We start from the raw sequence: 13,426 nt of genomic DNA on the forward strand, positions 1-13,426 counted from the left end.
CAAACCTCGAATCAGGGACTCGATGTTGTGTATAGAGTATGAGGTTCTGCAAAGAATGCTAAAATTAAATATATGTCACCATTTTTGAATTGAATACCTATCTAAATAGACGAGTGGCCGCGCGAGAAGGGGTCTTAATTTCGTCACAGAGAAATCGACCACTTATTAAACTAAAAGTTGAGCTTGAATTGAACCCACACATACACACACTTGCGCTTATAGATTTTCATCATCTGCTGGAGAAGCAACCACTCAAAACATGTCGATAGCTGAAATATTTTAGAACAAAAAGTAACCGATACGTCTCCAAAGAGGGGCGTTGCGCTTCTTCTCCAGCTTGCGGTTGTGCTCTTCCCAGTCGATCTCTCGGCGGCCGGAATCAACATCGATTTGGCTAAGCCTGAGCCAGCCCTCGCGTTTCCACACGTAACCACAGATCCAGAAGAACATGACAACGGGGGCAGCAAGGTAAGACTTGAAGAAGGCCTGAGCGTTCATTTCAGCCACCGCGACGTAGAACTACAATTAAGTACCGTACGTTAGTGAATATTTCTGCTGCGTGTCAACGGTAGATGGAGATTCGATATGGTGTATGGGGAAAAAAGGAACTCGACAAACCTGTGCAGCAAGAACGATAGCGATAAGGAACAGACCCAGCCACGATCCCCAAACACCGAAAGCGGCTGTGAATGGAAGCTCAGCGACGGTGTGGCCTTGGTAAGCCCATGCCTGTCGGAAGCGAATATGGGCGAAGCAAATCTAACTTCAGTTAGCCAAAAATTACATATATAGCTAGGGATTAGAACATGAACTCACGCTTCCCCAAGTGAAGAGGGCGGCAAGACCAGACAGCGCAAGTAGCCAAGCAAAAATTTCCTCTCCAGAGGCAGACAAGTTGATATAAGCAAACCCGCCAAAAGCGATAATTGTAATCGTTGACACCAAGGGTCTCCCAGCACGATCGACATAGGCAAATATCTTGGGTGCATAGCCTTGCTCAGCCAGAGCTGTTAGGGTTCGGGAACCCCCGTAGACACTTGAATTTCCAATGGAGAGAACAGAAATCAAGATAACGACGTTCATGAAATGGTCAAATCCTATGAGACCGGCGTTTTTGGCAACAATAACGAAAGGGGATGCTTTGACATCGATGTAGCCACTTCCGATCAATCGCTCTTCATCATAGGGGATGAGGAGGCCAACGAAAAACAGAGCAAGGATATAGAACAAGGTAATACGCCAAAACACTTGCTTCACCGCGGAAGGTAGAGACTGGACAGGTGTTTTGGATTCGGCGGCAGCGAGGCCAACCAGTTCTGTTCCTGAGAAGGCAAACGCTGCGGTGACAAAGACGGAACAGAAGCCTTTAAAGCCATTTCGGAATGCGCCGGGGTTGTACCAAAGTCTGGCACCCCAATACTGGGAATAAAGGCCGTTTTCGGGCCCACCACCAAGGACACAAATGAGCGCGATGATCATAAAGATGACAATAGCTGCGAGTTTCAGGCAACTGCTCCAGAATTCTTCCTCTCCGTAGCCGAGGACGCCGAAGACGTTGATAATAATGATTGCAACCATGAAAATCGTGATCCAAACTGCGATGTTAATGTCTACACCCCAATATCCGATTGTCATGGCTGCTACAGTGAGTTCAAGCGGTAAAACAATGGCCCATTGGAAAACGTAATTCCAACCCATGGCGAAGCCCCAGGAGGGATCGATGAACCGTGTTGAATAGGTATAGAAACCACCAGAGATCGGGAACATGATAGCAAGTTCACCAAGGGCGTAAACGACGTTGAACATCATCTACATGCATGTATAAGTTTTAATATATTAGCGCTTGCTGTTAACGATCAAAGCTGCAGTAAGCCACGTTTCCGCCATTAGGAGCATCGATCACGTACCACACCAACAATTCCAAAGTCGATGAGTAGAGTTGCGGGGCCGCCAGTGCTCAGGGAACCGCCAGAGCCCACGAACAAACCAGCTCCGATACTGCCACCGATTGCAATCATGTGCAAATGGCGGCTTTTAAGCGTTCGGTTCAACTGGTTGTGCTTGTCCGCAAGTGTTCTCCTCTTGAACGACTCAGGAGTGCACCCCATACGGGTCCAGAAACCCAACTCATCCCCGCCTTCAGCAGTCCCTACGAGCACAGGGCTGCCACCATCTTCAAAGTAAGTCGGCAAGGGGGCTACCGGAGCTTCCCCTTTGAAGCCCTTTTCATTCTCGTCTTTTCCCATAATAAGAGTATTCGAGTGCAGCGGAAATGGGATATTGTATAGAGATCAGAGATCAGAGATGGAGGAGAGGAACACAAAACACCTCAGTCGCGAGAGAACTAGGCACAACACCGCAAAACGGTAGAGAACAGGGAAGAGAGAAGAGAGGAAGAAAATAAAAAATTGACGGTCAGGGATGCAACACGCAGGGCGAAGAAAGGGGGGAAGGTTGACCGATGCCAAGACTCCGCCTGGGTTGCCCCGACTGCAGATGTGAAGGGAGGGAGGAGAACGAAGACGACAAAGAACTAACAACTAGACGACGACAACAACAACGACAACGGGACCGACGAAACAGCAGGAATCGGGGGTGGGAACTGGGCCCATTGATGTGTCAAACTTGAAATAAGCCCCGTGGGTATCCTGCTTTTTGGCCTTGACCTCTCCAGCTCGGTTATTGACGCCAATGCTAGCGGGAGACACGCCAAGATAAGGGAATGCGATTGACCCGCTCCCACCTGGCGAATTGATATTAATTTGGGTCACAGGCATATCCTATCGCGCGGGCTCCTATGGGATGTGATGTGGCGATGGAATCAATAATTAACGGGGCTAGGGACACGGCTCCCGACTTCTAGGAAAAACCCGCAACAACCGTTTTACCAAGGGATAGAAAACAGCCAGCGCGGGAGGTTGGCGCTAACCTACCAGACAGTCCTCCTGGCGGGGGCGTGCAAGACAAAACATCTCGCTTTCTCGGTGCATACATGTAGTACAGGTCGGTCACCAGCTTCCAGGCGAATAGCCGGCAAGGCAACAATGGGCTATCATGGCGGACAAACAAACTGTGGTAAGCACATGCCACTCGCGGCCGTCCCCCTGATATGACTGGTATATCGCCACGGATTGTCAGGGGGGAGAGAAAAGCTGAGATTTTTCAAAATGTTATAAATGCCACCCAACAATGTTATAATGCATACTATACTGGCGCTGAAAAAAAATGTCGCAACGTGCTTGTCATATTGGGGATGGATCTAACCCCTGCATGGTGCCATGGGCCGAATTCCTTCTGACCCCTTGCGGCTTTCAGCTCATGCTTGTGGTATGGTCGTTGAAACTTGAAAGACATTGGATTGGCTGTGTCCGATGTCCGCTGTCTGTCAGATTTCTTCTGTCTCTCGCCACAACAATCGCGTGGCAGGAGCCATCGCCAGTCGACGACTTCTCATAAGTTTACCTTACGCTGCGTAACTATACAACCGAGCGAATAGATTTAATCAGCCATTTCGCTTATCTTGCAATGTTCGCACTGCTCCAAATGGGAAGGAAGAAAGGGCTGGAGGGGGGAGTCCAGCGAACGAAAAGCGCAATAATTTACATGTGAATCGCAGACTTGAGGATCTCGGGGCTTACTCTTAATGAAGCTAGTGCCGCTGCCCGTTTTCCGCCCAGCCAACGCTGAAAGGCTTGGGTTACATAGAAGCTTCTTCCAAACCGGCACGGAGCGACGGATGGCTTGGCGCAGCCTTAACTTGGAAGGGGAGCTGATGGAATCCGAACTACCCCAGACAACGTCCAGGAAAAGACGGAAGAGCAATTCGGCCAAAATCATATTTTTTTTGGAAGTCGGGCGGTCCGGATGCATAGGCGCAACTTCGCCAGCAGGATTCAGATATGGCTCGGATACGCCGCAGCAGTTTGTCTTGGTTCAACTAGCGCGAAACTCCGCTTAACCCTCTCGCAGAAATTTTTTTCATTACTTTTGTAGATCCTTTTCGCTTGGTGGCAATGGCCAAATGATTGGCATTAATTTTGAACCAATTTCCCCAGAGTTCCACTCCTGAGTCCTGCCCCAGAATCTTTGGTCTGGCACAGTTTCTTAGCTCGAAGCTCGAAGCAGCCAAGGACCGTTCCATTCGGCTGCGGAATGGGGATTATTATAGACGAGTGGTTTGATGTCCAAGAATGGTGAGCTGTGAACTGTCAAGGATTTTTGCGGAATCACACTTCCACACATCCTTGTAAAAATATGGAGAAGGCCATCATCTTCTAGTTATGTGCGGGGAAGCAGAAGAGAATAATTGAAGCGCCCCAAGATCAAAAATCAAAAATCAACAATCATCCACCTCGACGCCACTCAAGCCTCACATGCTGAAGGACATGCTCCAACCGGAAGATAAACGATTCAGCCCCCTTGTCTGCGATGCTGCACGAAATCGACGCCGGAAATTAAAACTGTGAGAGCGATTTTACGCAACCTTGCCGTCTGTTGATAAGATCCGAGGCAAGGCGGCAGAAGGACCCCTCCATTGCAGGTCCCAACATCGATACTTCTCTCAGAGCTCAACCTTTGAGATCGAGGCGAAATTTGCTTTGAACTACTGTGTGTATGTCTGTCTTTGTGGTTTTCTCGTACTCCCTTTTCTTCAAATATTTTTCTGGAAAGTAGCTCTCCCGCCCCGCATTCAACGTTCGGCTGATATCCACCAGTTCTCGTATCACTCCCCAGACAAGCTACCCAAATGTCATGGCATGAAACCTCAAAAGAACACCCGATGCAATACTTGAGCCCAATTCTGGATTCGTCAAAGATGGCCGTGAATATCCTGTTGGGATCCCTGACCCCTGGAGCATTATTGCCACGTTACCTGCCAACCCCACGAGATCTCCGTAGGAGATGACGGGCATGGCGCTATCCCCTGGAAATATCATCTACGCTAAAGGTACTGCGTATAAATAACTATATTCGTTGCGAGTCTCAATCAAAGCCACCTCCGCTTATCCACGGCGCACCCTCTCTCACTCAAATCGTTAATTTCGTGGATGCCCAATGCGGTTACTTCTTCCTTGTATCCAAGACGGAACCCGGTCAGAAACATGGGAAGCACAAAAGCGAAAAGTGATCATGGCGCGCGTCGACCAGGGCATCAGTAGACGCGTCGTCACCCAGTGCGATGGACTGTAAAATACGAGATCTCTCCTTCTCGCCATCCTGAACTTAGTCCATGGCTGAATAAGACGATCTCAACAGAGGCGCTTATGGTATGATGTCTAATGCGGAAAGATATTTTTCTTCGCCCTTCCACAGTTGAAGGATCTAGTGAAGAGAAAAAGAAGAAAAATTGGAGTGAAAAGATGTCAGACCATTCGGTCTACACGTGCCTTCGCTAGCCCCACTGCTCCTGTAGTTGGTGCACCTCACCGCAACATAATTTTTCATCAAGAATGTGTGGAAGGTGTAAAGCTTGCTTGATTGAAACGGTTGCTAGCTAGTGGGAAGTTATATTGTAGGCTACTGGGGCAAAAGAGCTCAGTCACCACCAGCGCACTGCTGGTAGAAGGGCCGATCAACCCGGGAGTGTATACAGAAAACTTGACCTCGCTAAGTGCGCCACCTGACCTCGTTACATAATCATGACCCCGACCTCACACAATACAGTAATAATCAGTTGGTAATTAGCTTTCAATCTTTCAATCCACTTATTCATCCACTCAACCCATCAATCACAGATTCATAATTAATTAAATGAACAGACAAATTCATATAGAATATAAAGAGATATTTTACAGAATTTTGAAATATATCAAGATAAAAATATTTAACAATTGATTTTAAATTGATTTTAAATTGATTTTAAATTGATTCTGAATTAATTATTAATTGATTATAATAATAAAAATAAACTCAATCTATATATTCAAATAATTAACAATTGATTGAAAATCAGTTGATAATTAATTCAGTGTAAATTATATAAATACTTACTTTATTATCAGATTTAAGAATAATTTCAGTATTAAATTAATTACTAATAAAATTAGTAAAGTCTTCTTTTGTGGCGGGGCTACATTCTCTACTGATTTAATAACTGCTTACTCACTGAATCTGTCTTTATCAAAGATTTCACATTCTGAGTAAGTTATTAAGTTAAATAAACATCTACAGAATTAGCTGTATATTTTTATGTGTAATTTTCTATATATATTTTCATCATATAATATATCACCTTAAAATCTAATTGTGTTGTTGAGATATCATTGAAAATATTTCATCATAGTGATGAAATGGCGGGTGTTGGGTGTAAGCGGGCGTTGAGTGGTTGATCACGTTAATAATAATAATAATACATGGAATGTACCTCGGTTGAATCAATAATTAATACGAATAACATATGCAAAAAGAGACCCTGTGAATTTTAATGTCCGGGGCTTCAGGAGTTGTAATATTAACCAACTACAGAATAGAGCTGTCAAACCTCAGATCTGGAGTTGCGCTAGAAGTTGAGACTGCTTAAATCAACTTTTTCCATTCAAAAGTCAATTTTGAATTTTCGAAGCCAGTGGTTATCGAACAAAAAACATCGTCATCTCTCCCGAACCCGGATATTGTCCATCAGCTCAATGTGCTCGCCTCTAACCATGACCATGCCTCTTCACTCAGGAATGTGTGTGCCTCGAACCTAGCTTCCTCCACGGGAACTACACCGGTAATGCGCGGAAACGGCCACCCTAACAGTTCTCAGAAGATCACGGAAGCCCTATAATGAGGGAAGCCGACTTATTTCCCTCCTACTATTATCCATGTGTATTATTTTATGGCATCGAAACACGCCCGTTATGACCAGGTTCCTCTTTCTCTCCGCTGTCGTTTTTACGTCGGTTGTATGTCAATCTCTTGTACCAACTACCGGCTCGGCGACATTTCCTGAGTGCGCTGTTGGGTGTCCGCTGCTCCAGGAGGCACAGGCGAACTGCGTCCCTCCAGCAGCGCCGGTAACAGATCAAGCCACCTATAGGTCGTGCTTTTGCCAATCCAGCCTCCTACAGGCCCTCCATAGCTCTCCCAATGGAGTCTGCGACGCCGTATGTCCGCCGGCGGAGCTAAATACACTGCAACAGTGGTATGCAGGACTCTGTGCAACAGGCAACCCCGAAGTGACCCAAACAACCACAACACTCGCCACATCCACCACGACGTCGTCCAATGCGGGACCGGATCCTGGGACCGAAACATCTTCAAAAGTGCATTATGAAGCCCCGCCAAGTTGGTATGTCGATTGTTCGCATTCTCGTTTCCCATTCCTCGACCTTTCTTTCACTTTTGTCAAAGATGCGTCCAACAACAATAGAAAGGTGTCGAACAATATAAATCTCGTCCACTAAACTCCGATAGGTTCTCCACCCACTGGCGGTGGGTAGTAATGATAATTGTATTAGCCATCGGATTTACCGCTCTTACTCTCCTCTTGGTTTATTTAAAACGTCGTCATAAGCGTAAGCGGGCTTACCAAGCGCCTTTCACTCCAGCCCAATCCGCTGTGGCTGATGGAGATGGCGGCCGGAGCAACTATAGCGGCCGTCAACCAACCTCCAGAAACTTAGTCGCAGCAGCTCTGGGAGACGATACATGGGGTCCACAGCAACATCTTGCACATCCACCCACCAAGGGTCTTGAAAACGATGTCTCTTCCGCCGGAACACATAGAGGGATAGAGCCTGGGCAATTCACCCGTGCACATCCGAGGAGTAGGAATATGCGAGGACAATCTCCTTCAAAGGAACAGCTATGACATTGCAGTGCCTGCTACATAAGCCTCAAGTTGAAAAGAAAGACATGGGTTTTTAACGCATAGTTGGGTCCAGGGGACAGACAGCCTGATGTTGCGAAGATCAACTCACAACAAGAAGATAGGTGAAACCGGCGAACTTTTTTCTTCTCAGATGGAGAGTTAATCGCGCGGGCATCGAAATGAGTTTATCAAAAGGAGTCCCACGTCGATATGATTACTGTTGGAATAACCTGTCTTTAACAATTTTGTCCGCTCCAATCCGGAGTTTATCATAGCTTAATTGGTTGGTTTGGCCGTGCTCATTGCTTGACAATTATGGCCGCCACATCAACCCTTTTTATTACCTCCCCCCCACGCAAACAATTGGGTGTTTGGAGACACGCATGCAGGCATGGAATACATACATATCCCGCATAGTTATGCCTAGGTATATCTAGAACACCTGAATATCTAATATCCGCGAATCCCGTTTCTATTGGTCAGATTGAGCATTCAAGAGGAGAGAGAGAGCTTGCTCGTGCAGAAGGCTGCATTGCAAGATCAGAGTTCGCAGAACTATTTATTACTGAAGAATTTTTATGTAATGGTTATGCTGACTATCTTCACCTCCTCCTCTGGTTTTTCTTTGTACGTCTTGACGTTTTCAATCTTATGTACCACGTCAAGCCCCTTAACCGCCCGCCCAAATATCGTATGTTTCCCATCGAGCCATGGTGTCTTCTCGGTTGTGATAAAAAATTGACTTCCATTTGTATTCGGGCCGGCATTCGCCATCGAGAGCGTGTACGGCTTGTCGTGACGAAGTGTCGAGAACTCGTCTTCAAACTCGCCGCCCCAAATCGACTCACCCCCTGTACCGTCGCCAAGCGGGTCACCAGCTTGGATCATGAATTTGCGAATCACCCGGTGGAATATAGTATTGTTGTAGTAACCATTGCGTGCGTGGGTGACGAAGTTCTCCACGGTTTTGGGAGCTGCGGAAGGGAAAAGCCTAAGGTGGATATCGCCTAGAGTGGTATGAAGCACTGCAGCTGTGCCTGTTTCTGCTGGTTTGGCTGCGGTAGCGGCAGTATCTTCACGCGTCCCAACGGGCTTCTCATTTTGTACATCTCGACTGGACTTGGAAACTTCCGTTTCATTTGTGAAGAGATAGAAACGGACCTTAGCAAAGCCGGTACTGGCGAGCATAGGATCCCGTTCTTCCGCTTCTTGGAGTAAAGGATTTGCACTGGCGGCCATCGAAACTGTTACCACCCCTTTTTTCTGCGGTTGCCCTTGATAGATAGCAAGGTTGAGAGCACGAAATGGTTCATCTTTACCAAAGACTCTCACAACGCGATTTGTGAATGTGTTGATGCATTTTATCCCCATAATAGAGCCGTACATCACAAAGTGGCCCGACTCGTCAAAGATCACATTAATCTTCGGCGCAGTAGCGGGGTTCTCAAGTCCCTTCTCAATTGCTATCCGCCGCCCAAACTCGATTTCCTCGAGCTTATAGAGTGCCGTTCCAGCCTGCTGCATTTCGGTGAGTGTCGTAATAGATTCATCATAGGAGCGGTATAATTTGCCAGTTGGGAAGTCAAATACTCTGACCTGCCTGTCAGGAAAGGAGAAAGTCGCGAATTGGTGACCTGATGGGGATATCGTAATGGAAGATGGAACCGACTTGGATTTTTTGAAAACGAAGAGATTGGTGGAAGATTTCAGTTCAAACACATTGTCTGGCTTTTCGTATGAAGTGTGTGGTCGCCAGTATTCGACCATGCCGGTTTCATCTGCAGAAATCACACAGTCATATGCATCATTAAAGGCCATGGCGACAACCGGGAACCGATGGATTGATGTTAACGTGTGGATGGGCTGAGGGTTTTCTCCTCGTCCGTCGTAAATCATAATGCCGCTACTAGAATCGCAGCTCACAGCCAACAGAGGCAACGATGCGCCTCGTTTATGTACCCAACATACACACCTCGGGACATAATCCAATGTTATTACAGCCAGGAGATCTACAGCTTGTTAGTGCCGAAACTTTCCAGCATGTCCAATGGTAGGGAGGGAATGAAGCTCCTACCGAACGTAATCACATCGAATATTTTAACCGTTTTATCTACTCCAACTGTTGCGAAGCTCCTCCCATCTAGGCTCACACTCGCCCCCTTCAACTCTCCAATATGGGCTCGGAATTCCTTCACAAACTCTACACCAACAGGCATTTTCTTCCAAAATTTAACCACCCCATCAATAGAGCTCGTAATAAGGAAGTCGGTATGAGGAGTTAAGGTAACGAAGGAGAGTTGGTCCTTGTGCATTAAGGATTTTGAATATCGGGCTGAAACTGGGAGAGCATTTACATAGACCTTTTCGTAGGGTAGCTTTCGTCGCTTCTTTTTGGGTATGGCGGAAGGTAAAGCAGGGCCAAAATCGTCTTCTGATGACGAGGATTCATCTGTTATGCGCCATTGTCAGCTACATTTTTCTCGTTCTATATTTCATATCGGAGGAAACAAACCATTCATTCGAGCGTCCTCCAGCTGGGAATGAGGCCGCTTGTTGGAGGTTGTGCTTTTGTTTTCTTCCTCTCGCTCAGCCATTGTCGGGATCCGCATCAGAGGAACAAGAGGTTTACAAGGCTAGTATAACCAATAAGCCAGAGGCGCGTGGATCGAGGCTGCTGCGGCGTACCGTGCTGCTTGGGATGGAGGTTTGTCCAATGTGCTCGAAAAGGCTCAAGCGCGCGCCAACAGCTCGGACCACCCTGACTAAGAATTCCGCAGTACAATTAAGTTACAAAGAACAACCTCGAGCATTCGTCCATGGATTATTTGCTTGTTGCGGCAGTCCTGGCAACACTTTTGAACGCAGCAACCTATATTGTCGTGATCTAAGTTGCGATTCTGCCTTTTCATCATGGTATGTTTTGTTACTGTCGTATTCCTTGATCTATACCTGCTCTTTTGTTTCCATTCTAACCTTTGCCAGGCGTCATTCAATAATCCAACGCAGATTTTTGCCGAAGATGTTACGGAGGAGAAAGGCGAAAATGCTCGTTTGTCCGCATTTGTGGGTGCGATCGCGGTGGGCGATCTTGTGAAGAGTACTCTGGGGCCAAAGGGAATGGATAAAATTCTGCAATCAGCGTATGTTATCTACCGTCCAACTCTAGCGCGGGGCACGACAATAACAAAAACAATCGAACAGTTCGACTGGCGAGATCATGGTTACAAACGACGGGGCTACAATCCTCAAAGCTATAGCTCTCGACAATGCTGCTGCGAAGGTGCTGGTTAATATTTCAAAAGTGCAGGATGATGAAGTTGGAGATGGAACCACTTCTGTCACCGTGCTCGCTGCGGAGCTTCTAAGGGAGGCGGAAAAGCTCGTGGAACGGAGAATACACCCTCAGACAATCATCGAAGGGTACAGGATTGCGAGTCGTGCGGCACTCGAAGCCCTAGAGAAAACAGCTGTGGACAACAGTAAAGACCCTGTTGCTTTCCGAAAGGACTTGTACGCCATTGCTCGCACAACCCTCAGCTCGAAAGTTCTTAGTCAAGACCGGGATCAGTTCGCAAGTTTAGCCTGCGATGCAGTCCTCAGGCTCAAGGGGTCTACCGATCTAAGTCATATACAAATTATCAAGAAGGCTGGTGGCAAGCTGAGCGACTCGTACCTCGACGAGGGATTCATTTTGGACAAAAAGATTGGTGTGAACCAACCTAAGAGACTTGAAAATGCGAAAATCTTGGTCGCCAATACCGCTATGGACACTGATAAAATCAAAATTTTTGGTGCCCGGGTCAAGGTGGACTCAACAGGGAAATTGGCAGAATTGGAGAAGGCAGAACGCGAGAAGATGCGGGCGAAGGTAGAGAAGATTAAATCCCATGGAATCAACTGCTTCGTGAACCGTCAACTCATATACAACTGGCCCGAGCAACTTTTTACCGATGCTGGCATTGTTTCTATTGAGCACGCCGATTTTGATGGCATTGAGCGTCTCGCGCTAGTGACGGGAGGGGAGATCACATCAACATTTGACCATCCAGAGCAGGTGAAGCTGGGCCGGTGCGATGTTATCGAGGAAGTTATCATCGGCGAGGATACCTTGATTAAATTCTCCGGTGTTGCGGACGGCCAAGCCTGTACTATCGTCCTCCGAGGAGCTACGGAGCAGTTACTTGATGAAGCTGAACGGTCTCTACACGATGCTCTTGCCGTACTTTCTCAGACAGTTCGTGAACCAAAGGTGACTCTAGGTGGCGGATCTGCTGAGATGGTGATGGCAAAGGCAGTCGAACAAACTGCGCAAAACACTACTGGGAAAAAGCAAATTGCTGTCGATGCGTTCGCCCAAGCTCTCAAACAACTCCCAACCATCCTTGCAAGCAATGCTGGCCTGGATTCGAGCGACCTTATCACGAGGTTGAGGCAAGCCATCAATAATGGTATGACAAGCTCAGGCTTGGATCTTTTGACCCCTGGCGGTGGAATTGCAGACATGCGGGAATTAGGTGTGGTGGAGAGCTACAAATTGAAACGAGCAGTTGTGTCGTCAGCATCTGAGGCTGCAGAGGTATGTGTCTAAGCAATCTCTTTGTCATTCTTTCGTCTTCCGTTTTCCCCATATCTGCGTATGAGCTAACATCAATACACATTGTACAGCTGTTGCTCCGGGTAGACAACATCATCCGTAGTGCTCCACGAAAGCGAGAACGCATGTAAATGGCGAAATGTTTAAGACCCTGTCCCCAGTTAGAAGCGAAACGAGAAGGCCTGGCCACCATCATTTCCAACCTAACAAAAAAAAAAAAAAAGAAAACCATCAAAAAGCATGTCACGTTACTCCCTTAAATAGAGAAATAGTTAATATGATGAACCTCGACCCTGAGACAATTGGAGAGCTACCTCATAATTATGGTAGCTAGAGAAATAATGCCTGTGAACACCCGTGCGCGGCGTACCCATATCTGGAAATTGACATTGGATGGTACTTAACGGCTGATTCAGGTCGCAACACAATATCAGTTTACAAACTGGTCTATTCAACAACATGAGTTCATATATACTGCTGCCAGTAGATACTGACGCCGTCTGACGGAACGCTACCTTATAATGGGATTACGGGTATATATATATATATGTTGGATTGTTCAATTTTGCTACGCCTGTACTCTGCCTAACTCAATATTATCCACACCATGGTGGTAGATTCCAACGATGGTGTCCCAACTCCCGCCTAGTTTTCAACATATAGGAAATTGAGCTCCTTTTTAGCCTTGCGCTTGCCTCGAAATATGGTCTGAGCTGCCCAATTAAATGTGAAACATCTCAAGCGCTAAACTCAGCTGCAGCTTGAGATACAGAATTGCCCAATATATTTCGTAGAAGAGTTGCATAACATCCCTATAACTCCAAAGAATAGAATATCTGGTAGCCTGGACGCTGGTTGTGAATACACTGAGGGTGCAGTCAGAACAAGGAGACAATGAAATAATGGCTAGGCCAGCAATCCCATCAATGGATTGTTCTTGCAGATGTTAAACAAAGAGAAGTAAAGACCAGATAGGATAGTGTAAGCGGTTGACCGAGATTGTTTTTCTGCCGCGGGCCATCAGGCCAGCTATTGGA

At 46.8% G+C, this 13,426-nt stretch overlaps 6 protein-coding genes across 7 annotated transcripts; 3 read left to right on the forward strand and 3 right to left on the reverse strand.

Moving 5' to 3' along the window:
* Window positions 1-279: 279 nt before the first annotated feature.
* Window positions 280-2,246, reverse strand: BDBG_03965 (amino-acid permease inda1; the record flags this gene model as incomplete). The annotated part of the gene is made up of 4 exons (XM_002625860.1): window positions 280-519; window positions 619-759; window positions 817-1,809; window positions 1,908-2,246. 4 exons carry the CDS (start codon window positions 2,244-2,246, stop codon window positions 280-282), a joined length of 1,713 nt encoding a protein of 570 aa, XP_002625906.1.
* Window positions 2,247-2,540: 294 nt separating this feature from the next.
* BDBG_03966 (uncharacterized protein) lies at window positions 2,541-2,777 on the reverse strand (the record flags this gene model as incomplete). The annotated part of the gene is made up of 1 exon (XM_031721481.1): window positions 2,541-2,777. The coding sequence occupies one exon, from the start codon at window positions 2,775-2,777 to the stop codon at window positions 2,541-2,543; it is 237 nt and encodes a 78-aa protein (XP_031578048.1).
* A 55-nt stretch (window positions 2,778-2,832) lies between these two features.
* On the forward strand, window positions 2,833-5,667 carry BDBG_16925. 2 transcript variants are annotated; one of them, XM_031724776.1, is made up of 3 exons: window positions 2,833-3,075; window positions 3,650-4,608; window positions 4,716-5,527. In XM_031724776.1, exons 1-2 carry the CDS (start codon window positions 3,055-3,057, stop codon window positions 3,956-3,958), a joined length of 330 nt encoding a protein of 109 aa, XP_031578049.1. In that variant the 5' UTR covers window positions 2,833-3,054; the 3' UTR covers window positions 3,959-4,608; window positions 4,716-5,527. The 2 variants fall into 2 exon arrangements, with proteins under 2 accessions (XP_031578049.1, XP_031578050.1); XM_031724777.1 differs by lacking the exon at window positions 2,833-3,075 and having other exon boundaries at window positions 3,215-4,612; window positions 4,716-5,667.
* Window positions 5,668-6,367: 700 nt separating this feature from the next.
* On the forward strand, window positions 6,368-10,298 carry BDBG_03967 (uncharacterized protein). Its single transcript, XM_031721482.1, has 2 exons — window positions 6,368-7,273; window positions 7,399-10,298. The coding sequence occupies exons 1-2, from the start codon at window positions 6,807-6,809 to the stop codon at window positions 7,793-7,795; spliced, it is 864 nt and encodes a 287-aa protein (XP_031578051.1). The 5' UTR covers window positions 6,368-6,806; the 3' UTR covers window positions 7,796-10,298.
* Window positions 6,563-10,499, reverse strand: BDBG_03968 (peptidylprolyl isomerase). The gene is made up of 3 exons (XM_002625863.2): window positions 10,308-10,499; window positions 9,870-10,244; window positions 6,563-9,804 (listed from the first exon to the last, which is right to left on the reverse strand). Exons 1-3 carry the CDS (start codon window positions 10,402-10,404, stop codon window positions 8,372-8,374), a joined length of 1,905 nt encoding a protein of 634 aa, XP_002625909.2. The 5' UTR covers window positions 10,405-10,499; the 3' UTR covers window positions 6,563-8,371.
* On the forward strand, window positions 10,308-13,218 carry BDBG_03969 (T-complex protein 1 subunit beta). The gene is made up of 4 exons (XM_031721483.1): window positions 10,308-10,708; window positions 10,778-10,935; window positions 10,997-12,371; window positions 12,461-13,218. Exons 1-4 carry the CDS (start codon window positions 10,706-10,708, stop codon window positions 12,518-12,520), a joined length of 1,596 nt encoding a protein of 531 aa, XP_031578052.1. The 5' UTR covers window positions 10,308-10,705; the 3' UTR covers window positions 12,521-13,218.
* The last annotated feature ends 208 nt before the right edge of the window (window positions 13,219-13,426 follow it).

This window comes from Blastomyces gilchristii, assembly GCF_000003855.2.
Source record: "Blastomyces gilchristii SLH14081 genomic scaffold supercont1.6, whole genome shotgun sequence".
In the NCBI taxonomy this organism is placed as follows: Eukaryota; Fungi; Ascomycota; class Eurotiomycetes; order Onygenales; family Ajellomycetaceae; genus Blastomyces; species Blastomyces gilchristii.